A 17,330-nucleotide genomic window follows, 5' to 3' on the forward strand; every position below is an offset into this window, starting at 1 on the left:
ACAGAGAGAACAAAACTAAAAATCACTCTATCCAGATATAACCATTTCCTAATTAGGGTTACTATTGTTGTGATGAAATACCATGACCAAGAGTGAGTTGGGGAGGAAAGGGTTCATTTGGCTTATACTTCCACATGGTAGTCCTTCATTAAAAGAAGCCAGGACAGGAATGAAAACACAGCAGGAACTTGGAGGCAGGAGCTGATGTAGAGGCCATGGAGGGGTACTGTTTATTGGCTTGCCTCTCATGGCTTGCCTAGCCTGCTCTTTTACAGAACCCAGGACCTCTAGCCCAGGGATGGCACCACCCACAATGGGGTGGGCCGTGGGCCCTCCCCCATCAATCACTACAGAAGAAAATGTCCAACAGCTCTGCCTATAGGCTGATCTTATGGAGGTATCCATATTTTCTCAATTGAGGTTCCTTCCTTCTTTGACAACTCTTTGTATCCTGTACAACATCACTGATACTCTCGTCTACGGTCTCCATTTAGTCCTTTTCTACAAAGATAATTAAATACATCTTAAAACTAAGAACTAAAATTCAGTGAGTGTCTACTGGGTGACAGGATCTTTCACTCTTTTGTTTGTTTTTGCTTAGGAATGTAAAGCAATTCCTTCTGTGCTACAGATCCAACATCTCAAACAAAAGAAAAATCAGGAAGGAAAAACATTAGTTTACTGATTTTGGAATATTTATTCTTTGAGATATTTATTTTGAGATATTTTACTATATGTAGTCTGGCCTAGAACTTGAAACCCTCTGTCTAAGTCTCCCAAGTATGCAGTGTGCTACTATCCCAGGCTGTGAAGAACTTTCTTCTCTATTGAGGTGGATGGAACATTCATTCCTCTGAAGCCCACCAACAAGCTTTACAACATAAAATCATGAACATTATTTTCCAGAGATTCTCTTATATTTGGTTGTTACTATGATATCTTGAAAGGACTAGGTCTACTGGAAAGACAACTCTAGAATCAACAACTCTGTTTTTGTTTTTGTTTTTAAATCAAATGATGTTTTAATTCTTTTTGGCATAAAATAAAACCACAACTTAATATAAATAAATTTAACCCAGATATTCCTTTAAAGAGATTGGAAACATCTTTCTTCCATCTTTCTTTTCTGAGACAGTATTTCATTATGTAGCTTAGATGGATGGCTTAGAACTCGATCTGTAGAGCAGGCTGACATTGAATTCAGACCCACTTGCATCTGCTTCCTGAGTGCAGAGATTAAAGGTGTGCACCTCCAGTCCCAAGGAGTATGAACTGCCTCAGATGCAACAGTAAATGAAAAAAGAGAAGACATCAACTAGGGATTTCATCTATAGGAGCAAGTGTTCTCCTTTGAAAGTTAGCTTAATTTCTTAGGTAACCCTTCAAAAGCATCTTGCTATTAACTTATCAAACGATCCTTTTCATAGCCAATTCCTCTAAATTCAAATTTCAAAAGAGTGGAATCTGAGTAATAGATTTTTATAGCATTACATTCTTGATTATGGACACGCCACTGTACTCAGGAGTGAAATTCCTCAGCCTTTGCAGGTAGTAGAAGGAGATTCTTCAGGTATGGCATATATGGTGTAGGGTTGGTTCCTAAGGAATTTGCTGTTTAGGACATGGGCTTCCACAGTCCTTAGCAAGCTGACTTACATGTCTGTGAAGAGGGCTGGAGAGTCAGGCCGGTGAGACTGCACGTCCTGCATAGCATTCCATTCATTGACTGAGGACTGATCTGAGTTGATATGGCTCTCATAATAACTCACCCAAGTGAGAAAAAGGCTGCCGGGATAGTAGTTGTGCATTCTGGCCACTTCACAAGCCTTGTGCAAACTTTGTAGTGCAGACCTGAAAGACAAGCCTAGAAATGAGCACTATGAAATTATGGGGTACCAAAGGATAAAATCAGTTCTGTCTCAAACTCATCTACTTTTTAAATTTTACAGAGTATCATTCTTTGGAGAATTTCTCCCTCCAAGGGAGTCAAGGGTCTCTGATTTTGCTTGCATCCTCAAGGCAAGGAGCTGAGGGAGGGGAAGAGAACTGACAACTAACTCTCCAGTGAAAAGCAGGTCTAGACCTACGGCAGCATGTCCTTATCCTCCGGCTTATGCTGTGACTGTGTCATCAGCAAACAAAAATCTTAACAACTAACTATTTAAAATTTGTTTCTCTTTGGCACAGAATCATGTGATAGCGTATTGTCTATGATTCTTATGGGCTCCACAAGGACCACATAGGCAGATGCTCCTAAGCCACAGGGCTATGTGCTTTGGTGCTCAGGGAGTACTAATCTAATGACATTTACCATTCTTGCTATCTTAGTCTCCTAGTTCTTTAAACCATTTATTCATTCATATGAGTTACCTTCTAAGAATAGCTCTGGCTACATACACTGAGACTAAATTAAAGCTCCTGACTCTAAACTCAGAAACCCAAGAGGGGTAAACAAAACTAAAAACTATCTTTTTTTCTATTTACCTACACTAAAGCCAGAAATGCTAGAAAATAAACAAAACACACAAAAGAAATGCTAGGAAGTAACTTACACAAAACCTAGGACCTTCTACAGTTTGTTTATTGGTCTATCTCCAGTGTTTAAAAAGAAAGACCCATATTATAGATGAAGCTCAAATAAATGTCTTATTGGATATAAACTAATGTTTTTTCTCTTAAAGGAAAAGGAAGTGTAAGAGAATTCCATAGCCATTCATTTACATATTTTTCTTTAAAACATTTAACTTATTTATCTTACTATTCTATGTGTGTGAGTATTTTGACTGCATGTATGTCTGTGCACCATGTGTGCTTGTGAAATCAGCAGAGGATGAAGGATCCCTTGGAACTATAGTTACAGTTTATGAGCCGCTGTTTGAGGGCTGGAAATTGAATTTAGGGTCTCTGAAAGAGCAATAAATATTTTTAATTATCGAGTCAATGTATAACACCTTTAAAAATAAAAAAAAATGTTTGAGTGGGTCCTTGTGCCATAGTAGCTAACATTGGGGTTCAGAGGTGAATTTCTGTGTGTTAGCTCCCTCCTCAACCAAGAGTATCTGGCCAGCAACTTTACCTGCTAAGCCATTTCAAAGATCTTAGATTTTTTTTTTAAATACCTTTTTTTTTTTCCTCTCTTAAGAAAAGTGATCCATGCTCATTTTGAAAAGGTTCTATAGTTGTTCAGGTGTGGTAGCTCCAGGCTTTAATCCCAACACTTGGGAAGCAGAAGCAGGCAGATCTCTGAGTTAGGGCCAGCTAGGGCTACTTAGGGAGTTCCAGGACAATCATAGCCACGTAGAGACTGCCTCCAAGAGCCAAAAACTAAAACCAAAACATAAAAGTTGTATGGTGCTCATGTAGCATGCAGGAAGCACAATTAGATTCAGGTTTGTTTGGCTCTAGCCGCGCGCGCGCGCGCGCGCGCGTGTGTGTGTGTGTGTGTGTGTGTGTGTGTGTGTGTGTTTAAAGTAGATATTTCAGACTGAATAAGTCTCTATACTAGTGCAGCAAACACTTACCTGACTGAGTCATCTGTCAGTCTCCTAAGATGTTTTCTATTACTCAACATAGGCAAATGCTCAGAGAATTTCAATTGCACTCCAGAGATTCCATGCATACTCTATTTGGAAATTCATGTTTTACTATCATACCTTACAGATCTGATGCAACTATAACATACTCAGTGTTAGCTGCTTCAGATACAGTGGCGACATATAGGAATGGGAGACTATAGTAACTCTTGTCTGGTTAAGGAAACACCTGGTCTAAATACTGCTTTGATTCATCACTAATATTTCTCTTATATGACTTTCAATTCAATATTTCTCAAAAAGTTAATAGAACAATGACTAGTCAGTTTATTTGACAATATCAATTCTTGATCTGAGATTATTACTTGATTTAAGGTTGCTTTGTCTTCCCCTTCAAAATATATGTGAAAAGCACTGTCATTCTACTATCTGCATGGGAATAGATAGGTTAACTGTTTCTGAGTATTAGTCAAAGGAGGTCATTAAGTTTTCCATAAAATTTCACCTGTGAACTACACTGTAAATCTATAAATGTAGTCTAAACACATCTAAGACCATCCCACCTCAGTTGCTTCATGAAATATTAAGAAAGGTAATTGCTCAGTGACAATGAAGATTCACTTCTGCTATGCAGGTTTAGATTAATTGCTGGATTATTCACTGCTTGCTTTGCTTGCCTTCTATGTATCCATTCTCCTCCTCATGAGGGGCTTCTACTATAGAACAGGCAGTAGAATGAGAAGCAGAAATTTATTTATTTGGTGTGCGTGTCTGTGTGTGTGTGTGTGTTTGTGTGTGTGGTATGAGTGTTTGTGTATGTACAGATTTGTGTGTATATGTGTGCTCAGGTAGGCCAGATGTCAATGTTGTGTGTCTTCCTCAATTGATGTCTGCCTAATTACTGGCCACAACACCTCACTGAGCCTGGAGCTCACTGATTCAGTTAGACTGGCGGGCTATCAAGCTCCGGGGATTTGACTGACTGCCATGTCCTTTTTCTTCCCCAATTCCCTACAACACTAAGGTTTCAGATGAACACTGCGCCTGGCTTTACATGAGCATTGGTATCTGAATTCAGACCCTTATGCTCACATGATGAAACACCTTAGTTACCAGAAGCTAAAGGCTACTGATCTGCAAGTCACATTATTCCCTGGTTATATTACATCATTTTCTAGATAAGTGAACAAGAGTCTATTCTGTATAAATAAGATACTCTCAGGTATCTAGCCATGCTTGGTTCTCTCATCCACAACAGGGTGCTAACAACACTGCTCTGTGGTACTGGTGTAATGATTAAATATAAGGCAATCAAAACATCTGGCACACAGGGAATAACTTAAAAGTGTCAGTTTATGGTTGGTTATTAACAATGGTTTCTTTAAGTTTTATTTGTATTACACAAATAATTGCTAGCATTTTAAAAGAAAATTCATCTATAATGCAACTCTGTCAATGCTTATCTTTGATTATCTTATGAAGCTAAAAGCTAGTGCATAGCAGTAAAACACAGACGTAGTTCTCACACTAAGCATGGTCAGTGTGAAACATAGTTCTAATAGGCTCTTCGATAATCCATTAGCATCTCTTCTAGAGCCCAGCAGTTCCTCTGTATTTCACTTGTTCACCAATGCACAAAGCTTCCCATTATGAAAACTTAAAAATTGTATTTCTGGGCCACCTTCAACCATGGCTACCATGCAAACAGATCACACACACACACACACACACACACACACACACACACACACACACCCTCTACATATACAGCATTCTTATAGTGAACTGTTATTATTTCAAATAGTTCTTCTTTCAGAAAACATTGTTTTAATAAAATTAAAGACTTTTAAAAATAGAACAACTTTTAAAAAATCCACAGTTTTATAGAGATATCAAAAGCCATCTTACCACATTGCTTGCACAGATACTGGTTTGAATATGTGAACTCTGTTATCTGTTGATACGCTGAACCCACTAAGAGCAAAAGAGAACAGACAGAAGTCCACAGGGTCAGGTATTTCAAGTTTGCTACAACAGCTGACTGATTAAATAGAAGAAACAATATTTCATCTAGAAGTTGATTAGAAGTAGGGTGTGACTGAAAAGCTTCAACATGGCAACTGAGAAGAAGAGAATCAAAGTATTCTCCAGGGACAAGTGCCCTGCCGGGTAACCAAATTGTAGTGGTCACTTCCAGACATAAACACATATAAGCAACACAAGGTGGACTCAGCATGCTATATATAAATATATGTATATATATTCATAATAATAACTAAAGAAGTAGCTGTGGATTTGCGAGGGAGCGGTGGAACAGATGAAGAGAGAGTGGAAATGATATAAATACAGTACTTAGATACAAAACTCTCAAAAATAAATTTAAATAAAGAAAAGCTTCAAGAAATTGATTTTATCTATTAGGCAAAATTAAAGTATTTCTATTTGGAAGCCTCTGATTCATAGCAAACCTGACCTGGGTTTTATAAATTGGAGCAAACATTTCAGTCTCTTGGGAATGCATTCTAAAAACACCAGGAGGTGGGGGTGGTTGACTGGAAGGAACTGGCTCAGGAGAGGGGTTATACAGCGGGCTGACAGCTGGCAGGGGACGCAGAAGGTTATTTGAAACAGGACACATCACCCTCTGGGAGAATACGACAAGAGCAGTCCCACATGTTCACATTGCAGGGTGAACCAACAAATTACTTCTTTGCCTGGCTTCCTAACATGGCTTAAAAGAACAGAAGTGAGAGACCCTGGAAAGTTGTATTTTACTATACTTTACTAAATGGCAGTTTTAGGGCCTTATTGAGCTGCTGACACGTCAGTTTAGTTGGCCACAATGGGCCTCCCATTCAGCTGAATGAATGACCATCAAGATTAAGATGGAGCCACATTCCTGGGCTTTCTGTAGGAGGGAAAAGAGAAAGTGCTTACCCATCACCATCCAAATGAATCAGGGTGTCACTCCAGAGAGGCAAGACCAAGCCCATGGTACAAGTGCTACTGTAAGACAAGGAGTAATCACTAACTTACTTCCTGTTATTCTGGGAAGCAGTCATCATTTATTGACTTTCAACAAGGGATAATCCCTAATGGTTTACCCTAATGATGATACAGGGGGTCACAACCTGTGGGTCACAATTCCTGTGAGGGTCAAATGACCTTTTCACAGGGGTGGACTAAAACCATCAGAAAATACAGATATTTATAATTCATAACAGTAACAAAATTACAGTTACAAAGTAGCAACAAAAATAATTTTATATGGCAGAGTGTCACCACAACATGAGGAACTGTATTAAATTGTTATAGCATGAGGAAAGTTGAGAACCACTGCTCTAAGCAATAAATTGTGTCATAAATGGTAGAGCAGAAAATTTTCTACCATACTACTATTAATCCCATACATATTCTCAGAATTACTTTGATCACTGCTGACTTACATTTGGTAGGACTTTCCCCAGAATACAGTATCCAAATCAATTCCAAGGATTTTATCCTTTTATTTTTTGAGGGGATGGGAGTCATGGACAAAGTTTCATGTAGCCCAGGCTGGCCTCAAACTTACCACATAGCAGAGGCTGTCCTTGATATCTTGATCCTCCTACCTTCACCTCCTGAGTGCTGGGATTATAGGTATGTACCACCATAATTGTTCTCAAGGACTAGTTTTAATGTCAAGAACTATTGCTGGTTGCTCAAGATCTTAGAATAAATTATTTATTCAACTTTAAGATATACTGAACAATATAACAACAGTCTTAAAAGGAAAGGAATTAAAAACATACAGAACTAATAGTCATGGCTTGTTATCAAGTTAGAGAAATAAAAATACAATTTAAATAAGTCCTTGGTCTTATGTATGTGAATATGAGTACATATGAGATTTTAAAAGATAATTTTTATTCTTATTTTATGTGCATTTTGTGTGCATGTATGTCTGTGTACCATTTGCATGTCTGGTACCTATGAAGGCCAGAAGAAGGTATTAGATCACCCTAGGACCAGAGTGATAGATGGTTATGAGCTGTCACATAGTGCTAGGAATTAAAACTGAGTCCTCTGGAAGAGGACTCCTGAGTCATATCTCCAACCTCCTGTTTTAAGAGAGTCTGACTATATAGTCCAGACTGGCCTTGAACTTGAAATTCTCTTGTCTCAGGCTTCTCTACCTTGAAATTAAAGGGACATGCTATCACACCTGACAAAATAATGCTATATATTGAACTAGCACTGCTGAAATGTAGAATAGGGATGTCAGCAACCAATAAAAGGCTGCTCGTACCATAGAATACTAAAATAGTGTTCAGGTTCTAGGGGTTGTAACTCAGTGGTAAAGTATGTGATCTGCCCTTGGTTCAGCCACACACCATCCTAGGAAGGAAACTGGCTCTAAATGAATAGAACAGGTTGATGCAGGAAGCCCTGGACTCCTGATCAATTAATTGTATGCTCTGTGACTCTAGTTCTCTGGACAACCTTCATCATTTTTGTCCATTTTTTCATCTTTAAGGATATTTAAAGTTTTCAGATTTGTTGGGTATGGTAGCACACACCTTTAATTCCAGTATTTGGGACACAGAGGCAGGCAGACCTCTGTGAGTCCAAGGTCAGTCTGCTCTATAACAGTAAGTTTCAGGCAAGTCAGGATGACATTTAAGATTCTTACCTCACACACAAAAATCATTTTGAAAATACATGAATGTGTATGCACATATGTTCATGGGCATGTGTACATGAATGCAGATTCCTGTGGAGGCCAGAGGCTTCAGATCTCCTGGAGCCAGAACTATATAGGCAGTTGTAAGGTAACCACTGTTGATGCTGGGAAGTAAACTTGGATCCTCTGCAAGAGTAATGCATACTCTGCTTAGCCATCTCTTTTGCCCCTTATTAAGGATGTATCTTAAACTACCTCCTGCTTCTGGATATTTCCAAAGGATCCTTCCTCTTCTCCCTCCCAATATATATCTACAGAGACAGCATAATATACCAGAAAGAACACTGGACATGGAGTGGAATGGTGTAGATCAAGACTCTCAGTCAGATGGACTCTGGAACCTGGGTTCTAGCAGTAATAACTTTTCTCCAGGGCTTTACACAGGCTAGGCCAGAGCTCTCTGTTTTTGAGCCACTCCTCAGCCTTTAAACTGTGTAGTCTTGAACAAATGATTTAATTGCTTGGGTTTGTCTCTTTATCTATAAAAGAGGGACAAAATAACCTTTACTGTCCTGTTTTAAGATCAAGTATATGAAAACATATGAGGGGTTTCTAAAAATAGTTTCTATTCAATAAGTATCTATTAGGCCAAATATCTGGATTGAATCTCTTTTGGTATTGAAACTCTGACTAGTTACTTAACTCTTCCCAGCCTTAAGTTCATCTTTTAAAGTATGTTACAAAACCTAGCTTCACAGGAAAGGTTAGAAGGAGGAAAGGGAAAGAGGGAAATGATGTAATTATGTTTCCTTTCCTGTTTTATTATTTATTTATTTACTTTACATTGCAACTGCAGCTTCCCTTCCCCCCCCTCCCCATTTTCTCAGAACATGTGTAATTATGTTTTAATTTTAAAAAATTAAAAAAAGATTTAAAAAGGTTAGAGAGATGGCTCAGTTAAAAGAACTTGTTGCTCTTTCAGAGAACCCAGGTTTAGTTCCTAGAATCATATGACAGCTCACAACTGTCTGTCACTCCAATTCCAGAGGATCCAATGCCTTCTTCTGGCCTCTATGGGTACCATATACACACAGCACACAGTACACAGACATACATACAGGAAAATCACCCATATATATATATAAAGTAGAAATAAAAACATTTTTAAAAGATTTAAAATAAAGCTAGGCACAGTGGGCAAAGTACCTGGGAGACTGAATTTCAGTGTTTTAGGTATTGGCTTATACAGTGGCACCCTTTTGTTCCCCCTGTTTTCACACCCCCTCAAAAAAATGGGAGAAAGAAAAATATTTAATTTCTATCTTTCTCTCTCAACAGTTAGTCAAGGAATCAAGGAGACATTATAAAATAAAACATAGATGCACATCAAACTTTAGTGTATCTAAGGTCATAAAAAAGTATGCTACTGGAATTAAAGACCTATTAAAAGTAGGTGATTTTAACATCACATTTCTCTAATAGACAGGTCATCTAGACAAAACATAAACACAGAGACATAAGAATTACAAGACATAATACATACAAAGGACTTAACAGATATCCATAGGAGAAAATTTCACCTAAACACTAGCAGCCCACGGAAACCTCTCTAAAACATCCCAGTATACAAACAAAACACCCGAACAAATTCAGAAAAATTGAAACAATGCCATGTATCTTACTGAAGCATAATGAAATAAAATTTTAAATAGGTAACAAACAAATCTTTAGTAAATATACAAATTCATGAAGATTAATCAACTCATTACTAAATGACCAAAGATTTAAAATCTTTAAAGTGAAATAACATGTTAATACATTACACTATAAAATTAACATCAAATATTAACCTAGAATAGGTGTTCTAATGCACCTGAAGAGATGTAGGGTATCAGGCAGCAAGATACAAATGATTTAAAAGCACCATTGATACTAAATGAAAACTGTTCAAACTGCTGCTTGAGTTCAAGGACATCCTAGGATTCAGTGAGAACTTTTCTCAAAGGAAAAAAAATCTGGGGAGCAGCAAGCGAATACCATACCACAAAGCTCTCTGCTATTTTATAACCTGAAGCATATGCAGTGTATTTTGAAAAACAACTTTACATTGTTGGAAATAGGAAACTTTGTCACTTAAAACTACAATACACTTCTCAAAATAAGCTAAATGAATTGGCTGCAACATCACTACTTGTATTTATCAAACAATCTGTCTTCTACCTTGACTTCATGGTGTTTTGAAACATATTTTCATATTCTGGTATATAAAATAATAAATTCCTTTAAGAGTAACTGAGCACTAGCATTCTGAAACCAACAGCATTTCTTTTACTGTAAAATAGGCCTACTCAATGGAAGACCTATAGGATTTTATGTCTTTAGCTCTTCATGTCCCAGTTTATTTCCTAGACACTAAAATTTTGTTAACTCAATGGTATCTGTTAGGTATGATGCAGACAGGACTATTAGAACAAACTGATGTGGTTTGCTGAGGATGAATTACCAGTCACCCATGGAAAGTGTCTGCTCAGGCATCTGATGGCTAACACTCCAGAGTCAGAGCCAGCAGTTACTGCCTCCAGCCTCCAGGGGAAGACTTACCTCATTTCCATGACTTCTAGTTCCTGTTCTACAGGGTTTTCAACTGAGGGGTCAAGAGGAACTGAACAAAGGAAATATAGACACAGCAATTCTGTCTAACTGTCCCACAGGGGAGCTGTCAATCACACATGACTACTAACATGACTAGTTATGACTGAGAATTTTTTCTTACATGTCATTATTTTAGTCTTATTTAAATAGCTAGGTGTCAAGTCGCAAATGTACTAGACAATACAGGTCCAGATAGGTAAAAGTCCAAATCAGAGGTCATAAACTTCCAGTGAATGTAGAAAGGTAGGTATTTTCTCCACTTCCTAGTCCTTGAGACAGTTTTATGTGTAAATTTACTACATAGACCAGGCTGGCCTCACCTTCTTGGCAATTCTCCTGCCTTTGCCTCTGGAGTGATGGGATTACTGGAGCATGTCACCATTTTCAAAAATGAGTTATTTTCTTACTAAAAGGGCTGCTACTTATGAAAAACACTAGAAGCTAAAACTGCAAGAGAAAGCTTCCTAAAAATGATTGCCAAGCCTCTGTAAATTCAGAGCATATAATTAAATGCTGTAACTGGTATACTGATCTTTACAAGTTCACAAGTCATTTCCCAAGCTGACTTTTGTCTTCCCCCAACCCAGGCCTCCCCCAACTTGTCATACCTGGGAAGAGGAAAAGGAAACTCAATTAAATAACGGTCTTGATTGGACTGTCTGTCAGCTTGTCTATGGGGCATTTTTGATTGCTAATTGATGTAGGAGGAGCCAGCCTATAGTGGGTAATTAAATGTGAGTCTCTATGGCCTCTGCTCTAGTTCCTGACTCCAGGTTCCTGCCCTGGCTCCCCAAGATGCTGGATTATAACCTGTGAGCTAAACCCTTTCCTCTCAAACTTTTTTTTAAAAAGATTTGTTTATTTATTATATGTAAGTACACTGTAGCTGTCTCCAGAAGAGGGTGTCAGATCTTGTTACGGATGGTTGTGAGCCACCATGTGGTTGCTGGGATTTGAACTCAGGACATTTGGAAGAGCAAGCAGTCAGTGCTCTTAACCATTGAGCCATCTCTCCAGCTCCCCAAACTTTTAAAAAAAATCATTTTATTTTGTCTACATGGGGTAGCATGCTAGAAGCTAGAAGAAGACAACTTAGTTGGTTTGTTCCACTATGTGGGTCCTGGGAAACTGAACCCAGGTTGTTGGGCTTGGTAGCAAGCTCACTTACCCACTTAGCTATTTCACCAAGTTGGTTTTGGTTAGTGTTTTATTGCAGCAACACAGAGCAAAGCAGGACTACTTCTATGTACAAACTAGAGTAAACACTGATTTTGGAAACTTTCTTGAGATACTAAGATACTAAGATTCCCCCCCCCCCCCAAGGACAGTCATTGTCATCTATACCCCTTCTTCCAAACCCAGGGCTTTGTGCGCGTGCGTGCATGCGTGCGTGCGTGCGTGCGTGCGGTGCGTGTGTGTGTGTGTGTGTGTGTGTGTGTATGCTTGCGCAGGCCTGGGCCACACCCCTAGCTATTGCAGAATTCCATTCTAGTTCTAAACCAGGAAGTAAAGGTTTGAGACATCTGGCAGGATTTCCTGAGGCTTATTATCTCAGAGTGTAAAGATCTGCTTAGCAGCCACATTCCACAGTCTTCTCAAAGGTTCTTCAGAAACAGTCGGGAAATAAAACAGAAAAGCCTGAAGCTTTAAGGATATACATCCCGCTCTTTCCAATGAACAACAATGACAATGATATAGGTTCTGTCTGAGATATCTTTAATTACAGGAAGCAAGGTATGTATGAGTTTTGAGTCCAGGACCAGTGGTATATTACCAAGAAAGGTATGGTACCATTGGATTATCGAAGTAGAGCATTACTGATTGAAAGAATAGATTGGGGGCTGGACAGATGGCTTAGTGGTTAAAAGCACTGACTGCTCTTTCAGAGGTCATGAGTTCAATTCCCAGCAATCACATGGTGGCTCACAACCATTTGTAATGGGATCCGCTGCCCTCTTCTAGTGTGTCTGAAGACAGATACAGTGTACTCATCATATATATAAAATAAAAATGAAGAACTTAAAAAAAAAAGAATAAAGAATAGATTGGCAGGAGAAAGAAACATTACCCCAGAGCTATGTTTCCATTTACTTAATTATTATCATTAGTACCTAAGAGAAAGGTAAAGAGTAAGAATAAGAGTAAATTAGGAATAGTCAAAGACTTTCACCAAGTGTCACTGTCTCTGAAGATCATGGTCAAAACTTATTTCCTAGCCGGGCAGTGGTGGTGGTGGTGGCGGCGGCGGTGGCGGCGTACGCCTTTAATCCTAGCAATTGGGAGGCAGAGGCAGGTGGATTTCTGAGTTTGAGGGCAGCCTGGTCTACAGAGTAAGTTTCAGGACAGCTAGGGCTATACAGAGAAACCCTGTCTCGAAAAACAACAACAACAACAACAACAACAAAAAAAACAAAACAAAAAAATAAAATATATTTCCTAGTTTCCCAGTTTTATGCCTTGATTTGTGTGTCCATGTGTGTGTACATTTGTTCATATGTTTATGGGATACATTTGGAGGCCAGAGGTCATCCTTGGGTGTCTTCCTCAATTGCTTTTCACCTTAAAGACAGTTTTTCACTGAACTCGGCTCTCACAGATTTGGCTAGGCTAGCTCCTTGACTGGCCACAGCAAGTCCCAGGGATTACACTGTCTCCACTTCCTCACTGCTGGGATTACAGGCACATGCTGCTAGGAACTGAACTCAGATACTTGATCTTACATGGCAAACACTTTACCACCTGAGCCACCTCCTCAGGTTGTCATGAATTGTTTTTTAACTTAAAAATTTCATTACCATGTACTCACTGTAAAAGATAATGGGCTCCACTATGATACTTTCATACATATATGTCAACCATTTTCATAAACATATATATTGTGGTGGTTTCAATAAGAATGGTCTTCTCAGACTTCCGAAACACTACTTGAGAAGGATTAGGTGTGCCCTTGTTGGAGGAAGTGTGTTACTGGGGGGGCTTAAGGTTTCAAGAGCTCAAGCCAGGCCCATTGGCTCTCTCTTCCTGCTGCCTGTGGATCTGGATGTAGAATTCTTTGCTACTTCTCTAGTACCATGTCTGCCTGCCTGCTGTCATGTTCCCTGCCATGATATGATAATAATGGACTAAATCTTTGAAATTGTAGGCAAACCCCAATTAAATCCTTTTTAAAAGTAGATGTTGTTGTCATGGTGTTTTTCTCATGGCTATAGAATAGTGATCAAGACATATTATCAAGAATACAAGCTGGGCATAGTGGCTCACATGTTAACTCTCAGCACTTGGGAGGCAGAGGCAGGTAGATTTCTGAGTTCAAGGTCAGCCTGGTCTACATCAGAGAAATTCTATTTCAAAAAGATAAAATAACACACATGCACAATCTCACCCTCTTACTTTCTTGTCCCACTTTATTTTGAATTTTAAAAGCTTAATTATACAAGACACTTTTGTAATAGCTTAAATAACTTTAACAGGTTATTTAAAAAGTAGTTCCCCTAAAAAGTAGTTTTCATGCCCCTTCCCCACTTTTTATGGTATCATACCTGTCATTAGAAGGAAAATCCATTCCCAGGACAATGCTTTCTTCAGTGTCCTGTCTACCATTAGTTGAAACCACGACCATATAGCGAGTTCGATTTTGGTAAGTACTTTCCAGTCTTACAGCCTGAGGTTAACAGATGACAAACAAACAAAACATTTAGAGAAATTTTAAATCATTTAATCTTTTTTCCCCCTTTAAACCAGCATCTCATAGCATGCCACCAAGAGAGCCAATAGCTGGGAGACCTAAATTCAAATTTCAGCTCATACAGTAACTATAAAACATTTGATGTAATACTAAATTAACTGGAGAGAGATAAAATGATATCTGTTATGATGTTTTTAAGAATCTGTGCATACAAACCACACTTAAGAAAGGCCCCATACCCAGCAGTAGGATGTCCAACACAAAATGAACTCAATAGGAGTTTTGGAGATTTTTTTTGAGGGGGTCTCAATATTGCTTTTTTGGTTTGTTTTTTTAACCTTACTTTTGCTTGTGTATTACAGTTTCCGACTTTGTGTTATCACAGATTTGTGTGTGTGTGTATGTGTCCATGTTTCTTGTGTATTTCCATTGTTGTTTCTTTTTGTTTAATTTGGTTTGTTTTAAAGAGAGAAAGAAGGTGTAGAGATGAGAGAGAGGAAATCATGACTATATTGCATGTATATCAGACTATATTGTATGAAAACATTTATTTTCAATGAAAAGTAAAAATATACAGGATAAGTCATTATAAATATAAATTAAGTTGGTCAAACTCAAAATGCTATAAATGTGTATTTTACTGAAATATATAGTATTCATATATTATAACAAATATATAATGATTTATAAAATATATCAATATATTATATGTACATCTCTTAAATAGTCTGTGCATCTATATATGTATTTACCTATCTCCACAAGCTTTGGGGTAAGATAATAATCATTTTTATCAAATCTGTTTCTCTTAGTAAAGATGATTTGTTTGACCAAGCTTTAGTCAGGCTCCTGTACTCTGTCTACATCTATCTGTACAATTTCCTGCAAAATTAAACTTTAGCAAGAACCCCCACTAAATTTATTTATCTGGAATCTACATCATCTCTACTGGATAATCCTTGACATCTAACTAGGTTTTTCATCCTTTACCATCTCCTAAGTGATATATGATCACCCTGACCTATGTTCAACAAAAATCATTGAAATCATTTTAAGCCAAAACTTGATGATACTGAGGGTTCTCTGAGCCTCTACAGATGCTAACCAGAGAAGGCCCTTATCTATGGGTAAGGTTTTCAACTACCTGCAGGGAAGTGAGGCAGCAAATTGAAACACGCCTGCTGGGCCTCAGTGTGAAAACATATTGTAATGGTTACTTTTTGTTGCTATGATCAAACACCATGACCAATGCGACTTCTAGAAGGAAGAGCTTATTTGGGTTAAGGATTCCAGAAGAAGAGTCCATAATAGTCGGGGAGACATACCAGCAGTTAGCTAGAACAGGAAGCTGAACTATCACATTTCTAACCTCAGGCAGGAAGCAAAGTGCAAACTGGAAGTGGGTAAGCCTATAAACCCTCAAAGCTTGCTCCCTATGAACTTCCTCTAGCAAGGCTTTATTGATTTCTCAAACAAAGCACCAACTGGGGACCAAGTTTTGAAATCTTGAGCCCATAGGATACATTTTCCACTCAAACCAAAACTTTATACTGAAGATTATAAGAGGAAAATCACTAAGTATTTATACTGAATCTGCACTGACTACAGGAAAGAATGAACTATTGAGAAGCAGGCAAAGGTTTGAGACAGGAGGTCAGTCTGAATGAAGAAAGCTATTGCTTGATTGGCTGAGGTAAAGAGTCCAGAAAAATGTATTTATAAAGAATATATGATATAGCCTAGTGGCTTGCTTGTCTAGAATTCAGCTTAGGTTTCAATTATGATTCAATAATGTAGGAGACTCTATTAAGTTAATTTGGCACAAAGGTATTAACAGATTAATCTTCCCCTTTGTCCTTTAACACTTGTAATTAAATTTAGAATAGTTAAGGATTTTAACAAAATATATTTGTTTATATAAAGTGTGTGTATGTGTGTGTATCTGTAGAAATTAGAAGTCAATTCTGGGTATCTTCCTCTAGCCTGGATTATTCTTTGCTTTATTTTTTGAGAAAGGATCTCTTCACTAAGAATCATTGAGTCTAGACTCAACACTGTTGTCCCAGACAACATTGGGAGTATAGGCACATGCTGTCTTATCTGGTTTTTACTACATGAGTGTTGGTGAGAGCACTACTGCCCAGCTCATACACTGTTACCTATACCAACTCCCTATTTCCTCAGTGCATAAGGTTTTGTCAGTTTAGTCTGGGTTCTTCACTCAGGGCTCAACTCTGTCATCTGGCTATGAAATTTTGCTTGCCCATGCTGGGTTTACAATTAAGACCAATTCTATACTGAGGTCTCCCAGCTTTAGAGATAAATAAATAGTCCTGACTAAAATTTGTTTTTACCAATTTTTTAAAAAAGAATCTTATAAAATAATGAATGTGAGCCAGTGCTTAGTACATGGTAGAAGATCACTAGCCATTCTAGTATGTGTTTCCATGAGTAGAATTTACAATAACAACTGCCAAAACATGCTCTATAGAGTCAAGAGGTGAAGATGAGGAACATGAATGTAAGCACCAATCGTATGGATAAAATTTGTACAAGCTACTGTAATATGAAGCAAAATGTTAGAATTATCCCAGGGAAGTTACTGGCTCTGTACAAATGAATGTAACAGATATTTACATATACAAACACATGTTTGTATATATGTATGTAACAGTATGATGGTTTGTATATACTTGGCCCAGGGAGTAGCATTATTAGGTGTAGCCTTGTTGGAGTAGGTGTGCCATTGTGGCCATGGGCTTTAAGACCCTTGTACTAGCTGCCTGGAAGCCAGTCT

General features: G+C 38.1%; 1 protein-coding gene across 5 annotated transcripts in view; it reads right to left on the reverse strand.

Annotated features, from left to right (window-relative positions):
- Ssh2 (slingshot protein phosphatase 2) overlaps window positions 1-17,330 on the reverse strand; it is a 260,142-nt gene that overhangs the window by 32,806 nt on the left and 210,006 nt on the right. For 3 of the 5 annotated variants that reach the window (XM_052196435.1, XM_052196429.1, XM_052196433.1), the window contains 4 exons: window positions 14,388-14,509; window positions 6,471-6,539; window positions 5,442-5,507; window positions 1,657-1,851 (listed from right to left, as the gene is read on the reverse strand). In XM_052196435.1, the coding sequence (XP_052052395.1) occupies window positions 1,657-1,851; window positions 5,442-5,507; window positions 6,471-6,539; window positions 14,388-14,509 (452 nt within the window). The remainder of the gene's footprint in view (window positions 1-1,656; window positions 1,852-5,441; window positions 5,508-6,470; window positions 6,540-14,387; window positions 14,510-17,330) is intronic. The other 2 variants (XM_052196430.1, XM_052196434.1) reach the window with 1 other exon arrangement.

The sequence above is a fragment of the Apodemus sylvaticus genome, chromosome 10 (assembly GCF_947179515.1).
Source record: "Apodemus sylvaticus chromosome 10, mApoSyl1.1, whole genome shotgun sequence".
Lineage (NCBI taxonomy): Eukaryota > Metazoa > Chordata > Mammalia > Rodentia > Muridae > Apodemus > Apodemus sylvaticus.